The 21,504-nt window shown below is 34.2% G+C and overlaps 1 protein-coding gene across 7 annotated transcripts in view; it reads right to left on the bottom strand.

Moving 5' to 3' along the window:
• Positions 1-21,504, bottom strand: part of Ecpas (Ecm29 proteasome adaptor and scaffold) — a 112,108-nt gene continuing 90,604 nt past the window's right edge. For all 7 annotated transcript variants that reach the window (XM_078047946.1, XM_078047944.1, XM_078047947.1 and 4 more), the window contains 19 exons: positions 20,695-20,774; positions 19,810-19,915; positions 18,601-18,648; positions 17,678-17,799; positions 16,019-16,169; positions 13,789-13,854; positions 12,266-12,355; positions 10,943-11,009; positions 10,293-10,384; positions 10,148-10,214; positions 9,730-9,921; positions 8,712-8,920; positions 7,844-7,887; positions 7,559-7,751; positions 6,461-6,599; positions 4,200-4,305; positions 3,924-4,012; positions 1,591-1,662; positions 1-282 (listed from right to left, as the gene is read on the bottom strand). In XM_078047946.1, coding sequence (XP_077904072.1) covers positions 143-282; positions 1,591-1,662; positions 3,924-4,012; positions 4,200-4,305; positions 6,461-6,599; positions 7,559-7,751; positions 7,844-7,887; positions 8,712-8,920; positions 9,730-9,921; positions 10,148-10,214; positions 10,293-10,384; positions 10,943-11,009; positions 12,266-12,355; positions 13,789-13,854; positions 16,019-16,169; positions 17,678-17,799; positions 18,601-18,648; positions 19,810-19,915; positions 20,695-20,774 — 2,073 coding nt within the window. In that variant the 3' untranslated portion in view covers positions 1-142. The remainder of the gene's footprint in view (positions 283-1,590; positions 1,663-3,923; positions 4,013-4,199; positions 4,306-6,460; positions 6,600-7,558; positions 7,752-7,843; positions 7,888-8,711; positions 8,921-9,729; positions 9,922-10,147; positions 10,215-10,292; positions 10,385-10,942; positions 11,010-12,265; positions 12,356-13,788; positions 13,855-16,018; positions 16,170-17,677; positions 17,800-18,600; positions 18,649-19,809; positions 19,916-20,694; positions 20,775-21,504) is intronic.

Consider the following 21,504-nt stretch of genomic DNA (forward strand, 5'->3'; position numbering starts at 1 on the left):
TTTAAGGCTTTTTTTTTTTTTATTTCAGCCAAGGAATGATGCATGCTACAGATTAATCTTTACTCTTCCCCACTTGGTTTTTTAAAGAATACCACCATTTCAACCCCCAATAAACATGGCACTTGTTTCTTCCCCTTCTCATTTATTCCAGATTTTCAAGTGTTTTCTTAAGTAATGATGCTTTCTCCTGCAGTTCAGGTCTGCTATCTGTCTCCATAGTAGCTAAAGACTCAATCAGGAGCACTCTGCATTCAGATGTCAAACTTTCCCACTGTTTAGATTCTGTATGGAAAAAGAAAAAAAGAGAAAGAAACCAAAGAACTCTTACAGAACAAGCAAGAAAAAAAAAAAACTGAAACTCTTTTCTTCCACATATCCTATACCCAAAATAAATACAAAGCAAGCCCTTGAAGTACATAATAATCATAGGTTCAATGGGTAGCTCAAAACCCAAGTACTGAGAGTAGCCTGACAGCTACTCAGAGTGTCTCACCCCTCTTTCCCAGTAGCATTGAAGCAAAGTGAAAGGAACTGTACCACAACAAAGTGGGAAGAAGGAAGCACTGAGGAAGGCAGAGTGTCAAGATACACTCAGTGGAAAAAAATCCTTAATTGCAAAGTTGGCTTAAGCAGAAACTTTATGACTCATTTCTTTAAAGAAAGTTAACAGAACTATATACATTCTGAAATTGTAGAAAATAAGAAAGTATACCAAGTCTTAAATTGTATTTTTAAGGTTCTGCCACTTTCTAGCAATGTGGCATCAAGCAAGTTATTAATAACCATTTAGCCTCAGTTTCCTCGTCTAGAATATATTAGCACCTCTCTGGCAAACTGAGAATTCAGTAATCTAAGTGCCTAGCTCTTTTATTTCAACAAGGAAAAAAGGGACTTTGTGATGTTTACCATTAACTGCTAAGCAAAGATAGAAAAACAAACAGCAAATCCACAAGGCTGTGGAGAAAACTGTTCCATCTTCTGCATTCTTAACCATGGGGTAAAAACAATAAAAAATAGAGGAAAACCAAAACAGGCTTCCTTTTGAAATCAGCAACAAAAACAAAACTGGAGAAAATGCTGGCCATTTTTTTTTTCCTACCACTGATGCAATAGACCATTAGAAGAAACTTGTTTCTGAATAAAGTTTTTTAAAAAGAAAGAAAATGAGGAAAAAGAAATATGACTTTTAAAAAAGTGCTATTATCAAATCTGATGACTCAAGTGGGTAAGTGTAAAATGTTTTCAATCTTCTTTCCAGTGGTGTCACTCTGCTTATTTATATGTATTCAATTAAGTCTACTATGCCATTGTCAAACACTTCCGTAATTAACCAAGATTAAATCATAATTAATGATGGAAACAGAAACTTTATTACTCTGGGATAAATACAACTTAATAATACATGAGAAGTATATAGAAGTATCAAACCCTTAAATTGAATAATTTTAGCTTTGTATATTCTACTTGATATGCACATATATTAATTTGTATTTTAGAGTATAAGCAAAAACAAAACAAAACATTTCTAAATTATGTGCCATAAAGGGTCTGGGTTTGCTGGTCCTCCAACCAGAACTATCAAAAACTCACCTTCAAGTTTTTTAAGCAGTAATTCTATCACAGATAAAGCTTCTGTTCTCACAGATGAGTAGGTCTTATTTTCTAAGAAGAAAATCACACAGTTCATATGTATGCCTTCAAGACAGAACTTCTAAGATTACAGTCACTGAAAGATGTTCAGAACTTGTAACTTCATAGAAAGCTACAACTTTTGTTGTTCTTGTTTGTTTTTGTTTTTTCTAAGTGAGCTTCCCCTTGCTAATTACTATCAAATACTTGAAATGTGCTACATATCCACATTCCTCACTTTGGGGAACAGAGGGGACTATCAGCCAAATATACCAATCACTACAACATGGTAATAAAGAACTCATTTTAGAAGTGGGAAATCAAAAGACACTATCTCAAATATAGCATCTTCACATCATAGCTAAGAAAGGTCTTCAGGTTTCCACGATCCTCCTCCTTTTACCAAAGAACATTATACAACCCAATGTTTAGACCAACTCAGGGACACCTGAAACCCTACAAAGACAAAGTTGTTAGCTGTCAATTCATTAACCATAATAGCATGCTAACTCCAAGAGGTGCAACTAAATTATGCCTTGTTGGTATCTACTCTTAGATATGGCATCTAGTTCACAGTGAAATTATATACCAAAAAATTAATACAAAACCAAGCCCAAGGTAGGGAAAGAAGTGCTACAAAAAATGATGGTGGGGCTGGGGATGTGGCTCAAGTGGTAGCGTGCTTGCCTATCATGCGTAGGGCAGTGGGTTCGATTCTCAGCACCACATAAAAACAAAATAAAAATGTTGTGTCCACCTGAAACTAAAAAATAAATATTTTTTTTAAAAAAAAGATGGTGACTTGCCAAGAGGATGTAAGAGGTCAGCTTGAAGGGGCTTCCATTGGAGAAATGGGACAATTTAAGTAATAAATTACTTAAGAAAAATAATTAACTCATTGGGAGGTGGGGGGATTGAAGGAATCCATAAATCAATACCAGTCAATAAACAAACAGATAGGGAGAAGAAAAAATTTTCTTACAAAAGAATACTGGCTACCAAATGGCAAATGTGGAAAGTGCTCGAGTTGAAAAATCATAAAAAATTGGTTCAAGGAAGAATTATGAATTCATGCCATATAGAGAAGACATTTTGAAGAGGAGAAATTTGCACAGTCTTAATAGTGTCTTCTCAAAGACTGCTTGCTAGATGCAGTTTTAAAGGAGATTATTTAAATGGTCTTAAAAGTTATGTTCCCACAGGCTGCTAATTAGACAGAACAGAAAAAAATAGAAAGTATACAGTACAGAGAATCACTAATACCTTGGCAAGGTAATCAAAATCAATGTCACAAATGGATGTAAACACACTGTGTGCCTCTTGATGCAAGGAAAAACAGTATGACCTATGTACTATCCCAACTGGAAATTCATAAGCCAGATCTAATCATGAGGAAACATCAAAGAACAAATTACAAACATTCCATTTTTCAAAAACAGGAGTGAGAACCAGGTGTGGTGGGACACAACTACCTTCAGCAGCTTGAGAGGCTGAGGCAGGAGAATCCCTAGTTCAAAGCCAGCCTCAGAAATTTTGCAAGACCCTGTCTCAAAATAAAACATAAAAATGGGCTGGGGGTTGCAGCTTAGTGGTTAAGTGCCCCTTGGTTCAATCCCTGGTAACAGAATGGGGGTGCGTATGTGGTTATTCTTCAAAACTGTCAAAGGCTGAAGAAGTATTCCAGATTAAAAGAGACTAAAAATGTATAACAACTAAAGCAGTAAATTTTCCTTGACTGAATTCTTTAATGAAAACAATTCTGAGGAAATCCTATAAATAAAATTACTGAAAAAAAAGAGAATATGAATGGTAAAAATTTGATAACACTACATCTGTGTCATTATCTAAGTTTAATAACTATACTATTGTTATATAAAAGAATGCACAGTGAAAATGTAAAAATAAAGAGATGTAATATAAGCAATAATATACTTCAAATATTTCAGAAAAAGGACCAAATATGTAGAAAGCCAAAAGATAAAGGCAATAGGACAAAATGAGCAAAAGTGGACACCGTAAGTGAACTACTTGTTGCAATTGTTCTGTAAGTTTAAAATCATTTCCAAGTTAAAAAAAAAAAAAATTAAATACTTGCCACAAAGGTCTAATCTAGGTGCTAAAATTCTACTATAATTCTAGATTAAAATATCCAGTTTAGGTGGAGTATAATAAGTAGGACAGTTCGGCCATTGTTCCAGAAATTTAGTTCCCACAACAAGATAGGGAATATTGAAAGATCAGTTCCTTAGCTTTAAAATCAGCATTTCTTATCAATTTTGGGTTACTACACTCACCTAAAGAATAAGTGATAGATTTACAAGTTTCCTGGAGAATTTCAGCCAAAGCTGCAGGATCTGCATGTTCTTTTTCCAAAAGCATTAACCTACACAAATCAGAAAGCAAAACACAAATGCTACTAAGAAACATTCTCAAACCATCCTGGCACAACAATTTCTACCTGCATGTTATAATTTGTACTATATCACTTCAGCTACTAGTTTGAAAATTTGTAACAATTCTATTGATTATATACAGAATGCTAGTGGGGGGAGGGAGATAAAGCAAATTACCCCTGAAAAAAAGCATTCATTGACTGAAGAACTCCCAGCTGCACTTTCCATGTGCTGAGTTTTAGCCGTTCACACATCATTTTGCACAGCTCCTGACGATAACAACCTGAGAAAAATAAAATGTAGGACAGAGCAGAAGAAAGTGTGAAGGAGTGACAGAACAAATGAGGAACAGATAGAGAAGAGGACAGTGAAAGAGGGTAGAGAGACAAGAAGAATAAAGCAGAGGAGGGAAACAATAAATGCCTTTAATTAAAGTCATGAAATCACCACCACCACCCAAAAAACAAAACCTTCAGCATGACTTTGTGTTTAATTTTCAAACAATTTCCTTAATCAGGACCTCTCTTCTCCCAACAAAATTATATCTATTTCCATAAATGTTTGCTTTCAAGGCATATCATCCTCTACAGAACTAAGGAGCATTTTAACCATATTTCCTTTCCCTTTAAACTCCCTAAATAACACTAATAAAGAAAGCTAAGTTCTGGAGCCTCCCACACTCTTATAAGCTTCTGCAACCCATATGTTTACCAAGAATCAAGTGCTTGGTCACAAACCTGCTGTCCCAATTGCTACTGTTGTTGTAATTACATAATTAATGTTACACTACCTGATGAATCAGGGGTATAACACTCAGCAAAGGAGCCATTTTTTTAAATGCTATAGGATTTAGTAGAAGAAATGTAAAAATAAGGGAGGGTGGTAAAAATCTAGAATTCTGCACTACGTTTGCTTCTTAATTGTAATTTTCTTCTCTTAATTGTAATTTTCTTCTCTATTTTTAAAGAAACAAAAGGTAGGCTGGGGATGTGGCTCAGTGGTAGAGCGCTCGCCCCACACATGCGAAACCCTGGGTGTGATCCTCAGCATCACATACAAAAAAATAAAAATAAACAAGTGAAATAAAGGTGTTGTGACCCACCACAACTAAAAAGTAAATATCTTTTTTAAAAAAAGAATTACAGGCAGAAATTACAGGTGACAACATTCTGAGTAAGATATATGTGAAACTTCAATGTATAACAGTTAAACTCTATAGGAATGGCCTTGGCTCTCTGGTCAAACAAATGTACATTTCTACTTCTAAGTTAAAATGAACTGTTTTGTTTTTATGTCATCTTTTTTATGTAATTCCCTACTTTTTTAGCTTCAGGCAAAAGTTAATAGTCCGAATGGTGAGAAATAAGAGGACTTCCACTAAAATCCATACACTGCACCAAGAGATAATACCACTCACAAATCTGTACAGTGTCTTTTGGAAAATTCTTCTGATACATCACAAGTATATTTTATACAAAATATACAAATAGAAGTCCACACAAAGCACAAAACCCTTAAGTCTGATTTTAGATAAACAAATCATGAATAATCCACAATACATTTCATAATACTCAAGAATATTGAGATATCCAGAGGGACACAGTATGGAACCCAGAACAAGCAAACTTAAAAGAGTGGCATCAGCCCACATTGAAGGACCTGTCAAAGGACTTAAAACTAACTGCACTCTGATTCAACAATCCTTTAAAAGTACCTGTCCAATTATGAAAAATCTCTCAGTCATGAGTTTCTCAGTGAAACATTTGTCACTTGCTTAGTGAAGATATAGCAGCAAGGCCATTAATTTTGAGACAAAGAGATACTAATAAATTTTTCTGGATTCCTCAGAATAGATAATCAAATAACAGAATAATTCCTATAATCAAGCCAACCACATAAAAATTATCATGGTTGTTATGAACTATGTCCACCAAAATTCCTATGTTGATGTCCTAACCACCTCCAGCCTTAGAACACAACTGAATCAGCAAACAGTCTTTAAAAGGGTCATACTGGTGGGCCCTATTCTAATATGGCTTGAGAGAACAAGAGATTAAGATACAGTGTACAGAGGGAAGTCCACATGAAGACCCAGGAAGAAGACATCCTGATACAAGCCAAAAAGAAAGGCCTCAAAAGAAATCAACCCTGCTGACACCTTGATTTTAAATTTTTACCCTCCAGTTTTGTGAGAAAATAAATTTCTACTGTTTCAGCTCTCTAGCTTGTGAAACTTTCTTACAGTAGCTCTAATAAAGCAATATAATCATCATGAGGTTATTTGATGATAATGTAATAAAATTTATATTACATAATTCTCACTATTATCTAATTATTCAATCAGATTCTATAATAATTATTAATTTGCCATACAGAAAATCTATGCTCTTGTAACCTCAGGTTATAGCACTTCTTCAAATGCAGGTTCTGGTGCTTACGTTGGGTCTCCTCATTCCGAGGCCAGGCTTTGCCCAGGCTCTCAAAGGCACCCAGCAAAGACTCCAGCTGCAGTTCTCTTTCCTTCTCATTCTCATCTTCTGTTTTGGTCATCCGGACCCCCATGCTTTCAAGTGAGTTCTAGGATATATCAAAGAACAGAAAAGCAAAATTTATTATTTCATTTTTAAAGTTAGAGAAACACTATCAAAGCAATTAAATAAATTACCAAAGTAGAAGACACTGACCAAGAATTAAATGCTAAATTCTCTACCAATAGTTTACCTATTTATAATGAGAATTTTTAATAGAAATAATATTTCTCTAATCTGGGAAGTACTTTAAATAAAAAGTGGGGAAAACACAATATATGTTATGTTTTGCGTACGACCTTAAAAAGACCTGCATTAGAATTAGAATTAACAATGGAAGAAACTTGGTAATGATATACACCCAAATTCTTTCTTAATAAACCAGGAATAGACCAGAAGTAACTGGTACAGCTAACTGGTGATATAATCAATTTAAATCAAAAGTCTCCAAATCCATATACTACTGTTATATATGTAACGGAAATTATTTAAACAGTCTTATTATGGAAACAAAATGAATACAAATTGGCAAAATAAGAAACAAGAAAAGCTATTTAAAATATTTCATGCTTCAAATAAGTAAACTATATTCCTCTTTCTTTTTAGTGTCCAACCTCTAAAAAAATGTACTTCATTTTCCAAATGAAACCAGTCTTTATTTTATTTATTTATTTTCTTATTTATTTATTTTTATGTGGTGCTGAGGACCGAATCGAGTGCCTCACACGTGCTGGGCAAGTGTTCTACCACTGAGTACCACCCCATCCAAAAATCAGTCTTCTTTTACTAGAATTACCCAGTATATTGCAGAGGCATGACACATGGGCTTATATTTCACTCTAGTGAAATATAAAATATAAAGAACCAGAGTCCCTGAAGACTTCTCGCCTATCATATGAAAGACAAACTTTAATAAAACATGCAATCAGGAAACAGAAATATATTTTTTAGCTTTTTTTTCTTTTAAGTACAGACCAGACCTAATAGAACATAGGTAACTGTCATTACCTTCTTGATGAGAGGTATGACAATGTCAGAAAACTCCTGGAATCTGTCTTCTTTGGTGGCCTTCAAAACATCAGCTGCACAGCTGATTGCTACGATTTTGTATTTAAGATTTTCTCTGCAACACTCCTTCAGAACAGCTTGAAGAATTTCATTTGTGCTGGGTTGATTGGGCACAGACTTTTCCAACTCTGCACTATAGGATCCACAAAAAAGCATCAAAACAGTTAATAAAGGTTACAACTTTCAGGTTCAGTTTAAGAAATGACATCTTAATAGAACATTTACCTGCAAGCTGTCACCACACAGGCAATGGCTTTCAATAGTTCTTCCTAAGGAAATGCAAGATGAGGGAATAACTATTAAGCCCACAAATGTCACACTCTCTATACCATGATGACAATTACCTCAGGAATAGTGGATAATTATGACAACAAAAATTAACAACATTCATCTTATCTTCAATGTGCTTTGTTGTTACAGGCACATACACCAAGTTTTACTCCAAACCATGAATACAGGATAATGATCTTAATCTCCATTTCATAAAGGCCTGAGAACATATTTGCCCAAGATCACACAGCAAAAGTATCAACCACAGAATCACGATTACAACTGATACCCAGTATAATACTATTTCCACAATACTGCCTTGGCCACTACTGACCTTTACAAAATAAAGGAGACCATTACATGTTGCCACAGTCTCATGTTCTCCACTGAATACTCACTGTATGTCCCTTGTGTAAAAAAGAACAGTTTCTAATCACAGACCTCACATGAGCAACTACAGCCCCAGGATTAGAAGCAGCTTGCCTTGGTACTCAACTTTACACAAGCCCAATCCTGACTTGTTTATGGGATCAACAGTTACAAATTGATGACACGTGATTTAAGAGATAACTTGGATAATCAAATATGCAAGATCTATTAATCTCTGCATTCAAGGACATGAGGGTCACATTTTGAGATGAATAGCATATAGTTAAAACCAGGTGAAGTTTACCCAAAGCCTCCTACTGACTAAGAAATCAGCTTCACAAAAACAATACATTTAAAGTCACACAAAACCAGACTCTTATTTTTATAGAAAATGAAATATTAAGTCATAGTTTTTTTAGGATATTTTAAATTTAACTAAGAATGTTTTCTTTACCTTTCCTGCCCATGTTCTTCCAGCCAGGCCTTGCAACAATGCACTCAGTATCATTCCCAGATATGGAGGTACTAGAGAGCTGGTCTGTTTTGCAATTGATGCCATGGCAATGGCACCCTGGGCTTTCATCTTCCAAGACTGAGACTGCAATGCCTTCTGGGTAATGGTAATCAATTCCTGCAGGTACAATCGGATGCCTCCAAAGGACCCTGGGTTTAAAATGCAGTTAAAATACTTCTTAAGTGACAGGAAATATTAACCAATTTCTCTTTTTTTAAGTCTGAAGAAAGTCAGTGGCCATCAGTCTAAAGCAATGATTGTCAAACTGTTAAAGCACACCACTCTCAAAGGGAGGAACAGTGGGTGGTGTGGCTTATTTTTATAAGAGTAAGGACTACATGAACTTGGATATGTTTCCAGGAAGATGTAGTGCAATTGATCCATCATACATTAATGTGTGTCAGAGTGAAAAAACACCTCTGAGAAACACTACTCCAAAATAATACTGAGCGACATAAAAATCACCGTTACACTTTATTTTATTTTATTTTTTTTTAACTTTGGTACCAGGAATTGAATCTAGGGGCATTCGACCACTGAGCCACATCTCCAGCCCTTTTTTGTATTTTATTTAGAGACAGGGGCTCATTGAGTTGTTTAGGGCCTTGCTAAGTTGCTGAGGCTGGCTTTGAACTCACAATCCTCCTTCCTCAGCTTCCTCAGCTGCTGAGATTACAGGCGTGCACCAACCATTATACTCTTGACTAAAATAAGTGGAGCCCTACTTTGCTTGGGCAGTTTGTATTCTCACATGGGCAGCCACAAGTCAAAGAGAAAAGCTCCAAATGCCAACATTGTGTACTTAGAAATTTGGATTGACTAAAAATTAAATGAGATACATATTGTTAAAGTTCTAGGAAAGAAATTATAGAGGAGTTTATGAATAAACAATGTCAGTAAAAAGAATTCCAGTTATAGTTTATAGAAAGCAGGTTTAATTTAAAGGCAGTGTACTAACCAGGTACATTTTCCTGCCACACTTCAGTCCATAAATTACATTCTTCTTTTTCAGATTTCTCTTCATCAGCAATTTCATGCATGCCTAGAAATGCCAAGGGCAAAACTTCTTTGGCATGGTTCTTTAATACATCAGGGCTGTATCGTCCAATCGCATGAATAGTCAAAGCACAAGAAATCTTATAGATGGGTTCTGAAGAGAAGAAGAAACCAAAATTTTATAATAATTATTGGTTTTCAGGATAACTAATCTAAATATACTATTGCTCAATTTGTACCATAGCAAAACAAACAAGTAAAATGAATTAGAAATGTTTCTAACAAAATACATTATGTCAGAGAACAATTCACTGTTACTTTACATGTATTACTTTATTACGTTACCGTCTAAATTAAAATTGACATGAAACAGAAGGTACCTTCTTTCTCCATGTACCAGCCACTGAGCTTTTGCAGCAGTTTTTCAGTGCTGCTATCTCGTGAGGTCTAAAAAAGAAACAATTCTAGTCATTTCTCTATAATTATCAAAGAGTTTTATTTAACTAAATCAGAAATTCAACTCACCCGAACTAAATGGCCCATGGCAAATGCACAAGATTTCTGAATTACACTATTTCGATCTGTCAGGCCACTAAGCAAAGCACTCATAAGTTTACCTACCAGAAATAAAAGAAAAAATCTGATACTTGGTTAATCAAATGGTCTACTCTATTCCAAGACAAAAATAAATAAATAACCTTATAATTAATAGCTGGTTTACTCCATAATAGTTTAGATCTCTTGAATGTTATATTTGTACTGTTTTGCCTTCTGTCTCCTGATAGTAAATTAAAAGTTAACCACTGTCTAGAATATTGTGGGGAAAGTTGCAAAAATGAGAGATGGAGACATAAAAGTTCATGAGATCCACATCTTACCTAGAAGCCAGTATAAGAAGAAAAATGCTGATATAAAATTAGTTCTGTATGATAAACAAGTCCTACTGAATGACAAGATACTCTTACCTCCTTATACCACTAAGAAACAACAATCAAACACTCCTAGGACAGTAAAAACTTGCTAAACACTGCAAACCTCGAGACAAAGAGATTTGGAGAGTAGGAAAAAAGCACACAGCATATTAAACATGTTTAAATATTTTTCCATTTAAAACTTTGTCTCATAAGATATACAACCGTGCAAAAATTTCCACAAACATGGTAAAACAAACTCACCTGAGTAAGGTGTTAGGTCCTGCGGACACTGAGTTGTTAAAGACACGATGACACTGGCACAGCCTCCCTTTAGAGTTACAAAAAAAGCAAAGGTCTAAGTGTGATGATCACATTGTTTAGTCTATCAAACAATATGGTTTTGGTACCAAAGGTTTAAGTATATGAAACACATGAAGCCTAATAGACCCTCCAGAATTCAGTCTAGAAAAAGGAAAACTTATTTTGAACTAGTAATGAAGAGATATTTGTTTTTTGAAGACCTCCAACAAGATCAGTGGCCTTGGGCACTGTGAATTAAAAAAAAAAAAAAAAGATACAATCTTGTAGGAAAACAACACAAGCAATCACTTACTCTTATGCTAGCATTTCCTTTTCTAAAAATTTAACCAAAGGAAATAGTTTTCAATGTATCCAAAGATACTCATCACAGCACTTTAGTATTTTTTTAAAAACCTAAAAATCAATCAATGTTCCTCATTGGATTAAAATAAACAGTTTTATCTCCATACAATAGAGTATTATATGATCATTACTGAAGATACATGCACAGAAAATATACTCAGTTTAAACAATTTTCTCTGTGCATTAAAATTATAAACAATTTTTTAAACTTCTTTCTGATTTATAAATGTTAAAAATTTTAAATAAATACCAATTTTGCCTTGAGAAAAAAAAAACTGAGTCATTTGTTTCAAAAAGGAGGTGGGGATTTTGGTTGAAATAATGAGACACTATAGGTTCATCATTTGTAATGGCATGCCTACCCCAACCCCTCCCACCCGGGTGCATATTATGGAGTGGGAAAGACTATGCCAGCATGGAGCAGGGAATATATGGGAACCCTGTATGTTCTGCTTAATTTTATTGTGAAACTAAACTGCCCTATTTTTAAAAAGTAAAAGAAAAAGCCTACCAAAAAAGTAGGGGATTATCCTTGTATAATCTTGAAAAGAGGACATTTTTCCACCCAAAACCTGCAGACCCCTCTACGAAATATTCTTATACCCTAAAACAATCACTTCCTGACAAATGGATGTGCGTCACCATTAAGTGATAATAAAGGAGAACCAAGAGCATGTACCCAGGGAACACAAATGAATCCACCAAAAAGAAGATATTAGTTCCTACATCAGGCACATGTTATATTTCCAAATCAATTACAAGTTTTAAGCTATTCGTGTAACCATAGAAACAAAATGTTCAATGTATAATAATATTAGGTTATATAGAGATGCAAATTTCAAACATGATGGTTATTATATTTTTCTATCTCAAAACTAATGAAGATGTATACTTCCTCTTGTGAAAAATACATTTACTTACCTTAGTTCCAAGACCTACACCACTTCTGATCAGTTCACATAATCTAGGAACTAGCTCACCCAGCACCGACACATCAAGATATTGCAGGCACTTTTGGAAAAGAATAAATATGAAGGCAAACCTTAGCAAATAATTAAAGTCAATACTACATCTTAAATTAAAAACTGCTCGGGTCAAATATGTACCCACTGGATTTGATATGAATTGGAAAAATCACTGGTTTGATTTTGCTCTGATTTCAATATTTAAACCACCATTGCACTACAAACAGAAAAAATATCTACCAGTAGTTCAACATTAAAAACAGAACAAAACAAAAACAATGAAAAACATCAATTTATTAAAGGAGAAAATAAAGATAACCCAGAACAAAAGACCTCTCTGGACCTACTTTCTCTTTATTAATTCATGTTTACTGTAAAAAGTCCTATGTTAAAACTGACCTCTTTGTGGGCATACCTTCCCATCCCTAGTAAGTCAGTTTCTTAGATAAATTCCTCTCTAGTTCAGTATACTATATTTTTTAAAATGCATCCACATATTCTATTATTAATGAACATATTCATATGGTGCTTGCTAACTACTCCCATTTCTTTAAGCTTTATATTCCCTCAGTAAACCAACTAAGACATAATATCCTTAGACTAAATTTTGGTATTATTCCCCCTGTAGGCACTAAAAATTTCTATTCTCCTTGTCCAGCAGCTCTGTGATCTGCTTAGTAAACCAATTTCCAGTAGCTCACAAGCTCTTAGTTAAGCATTACAGGGAATTCTTGGGTAGAGATGACTCTATCGAAACTCAAGGAACTTTAAAACTCAGAACCGCAAAATGCCAAGAAGCTCTTAGCCAAAAATTCCTTCCTATGACTTAAACAACATACATAACTGTTCAGTTCCCTTCAACTACCTTCTGTGCTGCCTACTTCATTAAATACCTATAAGCTGATAATTTCTTGGTCCTTCCCAAAGACAACTCTTGGGGTGGGATGGGGGGGTGGATTCTAAATCTTTTTAAAATAGGTAGATAGATCCAGATTATATTATCTCTTAATAGGTTATTCTCCCTTGTATCATAAATTTGGACTATTTAGTTCTAGTTTTAGGAAAACATTTACTTAATTTAGTAACAGAATAAGAAAATAAGAATATTTTTAAAACCCTCAAATGTATACATTTTTAATATATCATTCAAAATTTTAAAATATAAAATATTAAAAAAAAAACTAGGACTGGGGTTATGGCTCAGTGGTAGAGCGCATGCCTAGCACATGTGAGACCCTGGGTTCGATCCTCAGCACCATAAATAAATAAATAGATAGATAGATAAATAAATAATAAATAAATGTGTTGTGTCCAACTACAACTAAAACATAAATTAAAAAAGAAAAAGAAACAACTAAAGTCACAATAGCTAACTGATCTATTCCTTCAATTCATTTCATTTAATACAGGGTGAATACTTTGAAGAAATTACACTTGAAGAGAAGCAAACTAACTTTCTCATCATATTTAGACACTTACCATGTTGATTGTTTCCATCATGGGAGATGATTTGGCAGCACTGAGTCGAGCACTATCCATAGCAGCCTGAAGAACACAAATTTAAGTCCCTCAGGACATTCAATTAATTAGGAATAAGCCACACAGACACCAATAAAAGGGTTGTACTTCTGAACTAAAGAGCTTTTTTAAAATAATTGGTAATAAAGCCAAGCATAAGTCTAATTTCTATTGACCCTCACTCAACACTTTAGCTGTAACATCTCATTAAAGGTGAGAAATCCAGACAAGTAAGAAATTAACTGCAGTTAGAAATTAACACAAGCGGGCTGGGGATGTGGCTCAAGCGGTAACGCACTCGCCTGGCATGCGCGGGGCGCTGGGTTCCATCCTCAGCACCATATAAAATAAAATAAAGATGTTGTGTCTGCCAAAAACTGAAAAATAAATGTTAAAAGTTCTCTCTCTCTCTCAAAAAAAAAAAAAAAAAAAAAAACAAGCCACCTAGCTTTTTGAGACTCAGGTTCTCCATTCACTAAATAAAGTAACAGACTAAATTTCTACTAAACGTTTTCAAAAGTTGTGTCTAAGTGATATATATATATATATATATTTTATATTTAGTTCTTTTAACATTATGATGAACTTCATAACTGCAATGGTATTTTGATCTAAACTATGCTGCAAAAGAGGTTATTACTATTCAGACAAAAATAAATGGAAATGCAAAGCAAAGAGAAGTGATTTGCCTAGGGTTGCAAGGTTTGAATCAGAATTTATACTCCTAATTTTCAAAACATTCTATGGGAATATAGAAAGGGTAAGTCTATTGCTAAAAGAAGCAAGAATGATGAATGGACAAGACAGAGCAGTAAAAGAGGCAAAGGGGAAAAAAATAAGTTGGTAGAACAATTTAGAGAAATTAAAAGTCAAATGGTAAAATGAAAGAAAACTGACATTGCATATGACAGCACCATAATGGTACTAATAAACAAAGATAAATGTAAAATAAACCACCAAGTAGCTAAATAGGCATGGAATGGAAACACATCACAGAAGAAATGGTTAATACAAAATAGAAAGATAATGGGCAGCATTTGTTTTTGTTTTTAAAAAAGTACAAAACAGTACAATGAGATTCTTGCTTATCAGACTGATGTTGTTCAATGTTGGCAAAGGCTCAGATAAAAAGCAACATGCATAACTTGTGATGGTGCAAAACCTCTCCCACAAAAATTCAAACTCACCTCACTGTAAAATACTATGCATGCATTAAAGGAATGAAAAAAATCTATATATAGACATTATGTATTATTCTGTTTTTAAAAAATGAGTTGTAAAACAATATACATAGTCTGATTCTCTATTTTTAAAAATGATAATCTTTAAATTATCTGTGGTTTGGTTGCCCATGACAAAAAAGAATTTGAAAGAGATTGATCAAATTATATTATGGGGGCTGGGGCTGGGGCTCAGCGGTAGCACACTTGCCTGGCATGTGTGAGGGACTAGGTTCATTTCTCAGCATTGCATATAAATAAATTAAATTAAATAAATAAAAGTATAGCAGCAACTAAAAAATATTTTAAAACAGTTATATTATGTGCATGTATGAATATGGCACAATGAATACCACTATATAACTATAATGCATAAATAAAAAACAAAAAGTTTTTAAATAAAATAAAGAATTTGAAAAAAGGCACAGGAAACACTTAATAGTGGAGACTCCTAGGGGATTACTTGCTAGGCTTATGTGTTGTTTTAATTTTGCTCCACAGAATATGTTTAATCTACAATTTTAACAAATGACTCTGATCAAAGGTAAGGCAATCCCAGCATATATGAACAACAGAACAATCTTCAACTACAACAAAGTCTTTCTTCACTTGTAGCACAGGGGATGGTCCATAGAAGAACTCTGAAGGTAGAAACCCAACACATAAAATAACAAGCATGCCAAAAAAAAAAAAAAAAACTGTATTAAATTTATATTAATGCATTTTTTAAGAAGAAGGTGTCAGTTTTTATTAGATACATAATGTACATGAGCCAGATTCGCCATCCCCTCAAGAAAATAATAAAACACTGCATGTGCATATGGTCACAGGAACTGAGTGGCAATGTGATGAAAATATCATGAAGTCATGAAGTCTATCTAAAGACACTGGAAGTATTACTGAGACCCTCAGTACCTTAATAGGGCTTTTCCTTCATAATACTTACCAATAGACTTGTGCAACAAACTCACCTTTTCTTGGTCTGTAGCCCGAAGGCTCAAATAATTGAGAACTTGGGGCTCCAATACACTTAAGGATTCCAGCAGAGCAGGGATGAGTTTGGGTGCATGTGGTTTCAACATGGCTCCTGCACTTTTGCTGATCTTCACAAGGGTGTTAATGCTGTAAGACACACAGAATACAACTCCTGAGTAATTTTACCAAAAGTAATAACCCTACAGATCTAATCATGAGGATGTTCTGCAGTTCACTGCATTTAGGCATATACTTACATGGTTACAGAGCATGGTCCTGGCAATTATTTTTTTTATTTTGGCAGTAGGGAGGGTGCTGGGGATTGAACCCAGGACCTTCATCCCTTGGCACTTTCTTTTTAATTTCTTATTACAGAAACTTTCAAATACATATGAAAAGAAAGAGAATCATAAATGAAATTCCTTGTATTCCTCCCTTGTCCAACAGTTAGCAATAATTGGCCAATTCTGTTTCATTTATAACTCTTCCACATATTCAGGCACCATTTTTCTCCAGCCACTGTATTATTTCAAAGCATATCCTATAATTAAACTTCAGTATGTATCTCTAATAATCAAGACTTTTTACCATAATCATAATGCCATTTTCACACTTTCAAAATATTAATAACTGGGCTGGGGGTGTGGCTCAATCGGTAGCGCGCTCGCCTGGGTTCGATCCTCAGCACCACATACAAATAAAATACAGATTTGTGTCCACTGAAAACTAAAATAAATAAATAAATAAATATTTTAAAAATATATTAATAACTGGATGAGGATGTAGCTCAGTAGTAGAATGCTTGTCTAATATGTATGAGGCCCAGGGTCCAATCCCTAGTACCAGAAGAAGTGTGTGTGTGTAAACAACTTTTTCTTATCATCTCACATTCAAATTTCCCTGATTATTTCACAAATATATTTAAAAGTTGATTTGTTGAAATAGGAATCCAGAATTCATCCATTATAATTGACTGCATTCCTTCAATCTTTTTGAAGAATTCCCTCCTTCCTCCTTTTCTTAATTTGTCCTCACTAATTATATTCCATTTGTATCATTTAACATGTTTCTCTGTACAGATCTACAGGTTAAATTGAGTTCAGGTTCAATTATTTGGGGGAGGGGGGACGACTATAGTAATCTTTCATAGGATGCATTGTTAAGTGGCCTACCTATCAAATTTTGTGGGATGCACATAATGTCTTTTTATGGTTTTAACAGTGATCAGTGGATTCAGGTTTGATTAGCTTTAACCATCACAAAATTCCCTATTAGCCTTCCACCTAGTGGATACAGAAGCCACTAATGATCACTGTAAAGATTATTTTACTGAGAACAGAAAAATAGTAGCATTACTAAGTGTTATAACCAACTGGCAAGCTCTTGAGGACCTGAATATTTAGAAAATGTGTACTGGCTGGGGCCAGCAACAACAAAATAACACAACTTAGAATGCAAGCCAAAAACAAGGTCCCCTGAGAATGTTACCCTGAAAATATATGACTCACAATTTTTCTTAAATGTTTGAGTTACCTCAATAGATTCTTCTCAATCTATTTCTTTATATTTTCAAGACATTCACAGAAACAATTCCTACTGAATGGCTAGGAAATAAGTAAGGAATCAATTCATTCACTTATTCTATTGATCCATACCTCAGGGCTCGAACTTCTGTCACAGGACTCATCATTCCTTTGTCCAGAAGGCAAGGCAGAAGGACAGCAATGGTTCTCTGGCCAGCTGCTCCTTTGGCAGGGTCACACATTTTCACACAAACCTCACATACAAAGAGTACGGACATTAGTGAAACTGACCTCTAAGCCAATAAAGCATTCATATGACAAAATGACTTTTATTTCACTCTTAGTAAAAGAATAAATAAGTCTACACTCTCACATTATATGGAGAGACAGAGGAATGAGTATTGGTATTGAGTCTTAGGTCCAATAACTAAGTCAGAAAATTTAGCAAGCCATTTTACTCTCTAAATATGTGAAATGGGGAACAAAAGAGTTGAAAATAAAATGAGAAAATGAATTTAAAAAACACTTCAAAGAAGGTTTAAAGTATCATCATCACCATCGAATTAACAATTTTCAGTGATAGGATAATATGCCAATAAGGAGCACAAATCTGAAATGTGAAACACCTGGATTTAAGATCCAGTTTTACCACTGCAAAGTTTATGCAATTTGATGTAAAAGTCCCTGATAAATCACAAAATCAATTTCAAGTGGCAGACTATTTAGTTTCAAAAAGCTTTCAAATATCATAAATACGAAAGATGATAAAAGACAGATGTTGCTTGATCTAAGACAACAATGTGTTCTTCAGGGTGCAAGTCACACCTTATGTAAAGGCCTACAGATGCTCACCATTTAGAGATCAAAGGGATGTTGTTTAAGATATTAGTACTCTTATGTATTGCTTTCTCATCCATTATAAAAACAGTGAACTAAAAAGTAAAGCCAATTACCCAGCAACTAAATGAGATCTCATGTGACAAAAAATAAAGTATTGTCAAAGTCATACAAAACCCTGCCCTATTCCATCCCCACAGGGATATGAGAGCTCTCACCTTGCTCAGAGTTTTCAGAGCTAATTCAGCTGCTTTTCGTACAGACTCCTAAAAAAAGGAAAAGTTGGCATCAGACAACTTAGAGAATTCATTCTTAACTACCCTACAATAAACAATTAACTGCCTCAAACCCTACAGAGATTAGTAAAAAGTCTCTACTTTCAATATCATTAAAATATACATACATCTCATAAACACACACATACACACACACACACACACACACACACACACACACACAATTCTACTATACTCAACAAGGAACATATGCCATATTACTATTTTTAAAAATTGGGTATGACCTATTTTGACCTTACAAAAAAATTAGTCACTAAGTCTAACAATTCAGAAATTAAATGTATCATAAAAATAAATACATAAAGATCTTTGTGAGGATTCTAAAAGATTAAAAAATTTCTAATGAATAAGGCAAAAAGACAAGCCTGAAGTGCCTAAATATATCAAAGTATCCAAAATTTAGATTAGCCCAATGCTATAGTCTGGATACTGAGTGATCCCCAAAGGTCTATTTATCAAAGACATGGTCCCTAGATGGTACTATTAGGAGATGGTAAAACCTTGGAGAGGTGGGGCCTAATCAGAGGTCCTTTGGTCATAAGGGGTATGCCCTTGAAGGAGACTGTAAGACTTTGGTCTCTTGATCCTTCTCTTTGCTTCCTTGCTACGAAGTGAATAGTTTTACTTTACCACATACTACTGTTCCTATGTGCTGCCTCAGCACAGACTCAAAACAATGGGGCTCATCAATCACAAATTGGAAAACCTCTTCTATTTGTAAATTATTTTGGGCATTTGTTATAGTGATATGAAGGTGACTAAGATGCCCAAGAAAAATTCAGAGAAACTTTTCATTAATCACTTTATTTGGGAATGACTAACCCAATTTACGAAACTGACCAAAGTAGAATTATTATGAATTATTTCAAAACAATTATTTGTCCCTAATATAAAAGCATGATCGATCTCTATTGAAAAAGTTAGTCACCATTTTTCTTTTTGTAAGTCAATTCAATTTAGATCTAAAGATATCACCCTTACAACTTCAGAGACAAATGAAGGCTAAAATTATGATAAGAAACTGTGGGGTTTTTTTAAAAACTGGATATAGAATTTCAAAATATATAACATATTTTTACAATTCCATATTAAGCTATTCAACAAATAAATGCAGATTTATTTCTATAATACCTTGATATCATCTTGTACTCTAAAAAGTGTTTCCCAAATTTCTGGAAGTTTATCAATGATGTCATCTAGGGGTCTTCCTCTCAATAAATCATTCAAAGCTAAACAGCTGAAAACAAGAACAAAAACAAAAAAATTGATTGCAAATTTGATCAAAAGGGCTGGTGTTTTGGCTCAGTGGTAGAGTGCTTGCCTCACATGTGTGAGGCACTGTGTTTGATTCTCAGCACCACATATAAATAAAGGAATAAAACAAAGGTCCATCAACAACTAAAAAAAAATTAATTTGATCAAGAAAACTCAATATGTTACTATGAAACATTCATATAGATTCCAGATCATAACTATCCTTTCTTAGTACCTCAAATATATCACATATATTTGGCCTTTACAATCATCAAACATTTGTTTCCCACAACTATAAGACACTGCCTTTGATACAATATGCCATGTTTTACTCACCATTGTGCCCTCAGCACCTAATACGTTGTCAAGCACATAGCAAATACTGAATGAATATAAAATGCATAGATAAATACATGCTACCATACAAAGTCATCAAAGTATATCAAAGTATATCTTTAATTTCTTCTTTTTTCCCCCCAGGGCCAAGGACCAAACACAAGGTCTTGTGCATGCTAGGCAAGCACACTGCCATTGAGCTAAATCCCCAATCCATTCTTTAATTTAATATTTATATAAACTAACATAGGAAAACTATTGATAAGAATTTAAAATAAACTAAAGAAAAGTAACTACATAAGCAAACCAGAAATAAGCTTTCAAGTAGTTTTATTTTATTCCTTCTTCACAAAGTAAAAAACTTGGAAATTAAAAGGAAAAAAATTTCATTTGTATTTGACTATTCTTATATTTCAAAAATGATACCTGGATTCTCGAACTCGCCACATATTGCTAGTAAGATTCTTAACCAAATCTTGAAGAATTTCCTTCAAATACTTATCCACCTAATGAATGCAAAAAGATAATGTTAAAAATATAAAATCCATCAACAATCAAATTATTCACTTCTCAACCATACTGGCACATTTTCTGTATTAAACAGCCTACATGTCTCCCCAGGCATCTCGGCCTACACATCTCTCCCCACTTTGGTTGCTGTAAGCTATCAGAGTGATCATTCTGAAATGCAAAGCTGAAAGTCCAATCACCTGGGCATGCTTACAAAGCTTCTGTGACTCATTTAGCTTCAAAAGTATCTGTTCTCTCTTATCTCCATTCCTTGGCACATACTTCCTTTACCTATAAACTCCTATTCATCCCTCAAACTCCAATTAGCCACCAATCAGAAAAGACTGTCCTAAGGACTCTCCTCTGTGAACCCATGACAACTTCTTAAAATGCATCATATCAGACCATCCAGTCCACTACACCGAGGACCTCAAGAGCAGGGATGATATCTCATCTCTGTATCTCCAGTACCTTGCATAGCATCTGTTTCATGAAGAAGTACTGTGATCGTTCATGATGAAAGATGAATTTCATATTTTAAGCCTCTGTTCTGATATACATTTAACAACTTTGTAATAATGACAAATTGACAGTAGAGTCGGGGTTTATGCCAATAAATCCAAAGACTCCTATAACTTGTAGCTTTTCCACTTTTAATCTTGTAGGTAGAAGAGTTATGTTATGCTCACTTATACATCAGAAAACAAGAGAGATAAATAACTCATT

Source organism: Ictidomys tridecemlineatus, chromosome 4 (assembly GCF_052094955.1).
Source record: "Ictidomys tridecemlineatus isolate mIctTri1 chromosome 4, mIctTri1.hap1, whole genome shotgun sequence".
Lineage (NCBI taxonomy): Eukaryota > Metazoa > Chordata > Mammalia > Rodentia > Sciuridae > Ictidomys > Ictidomys tridecemlineatus.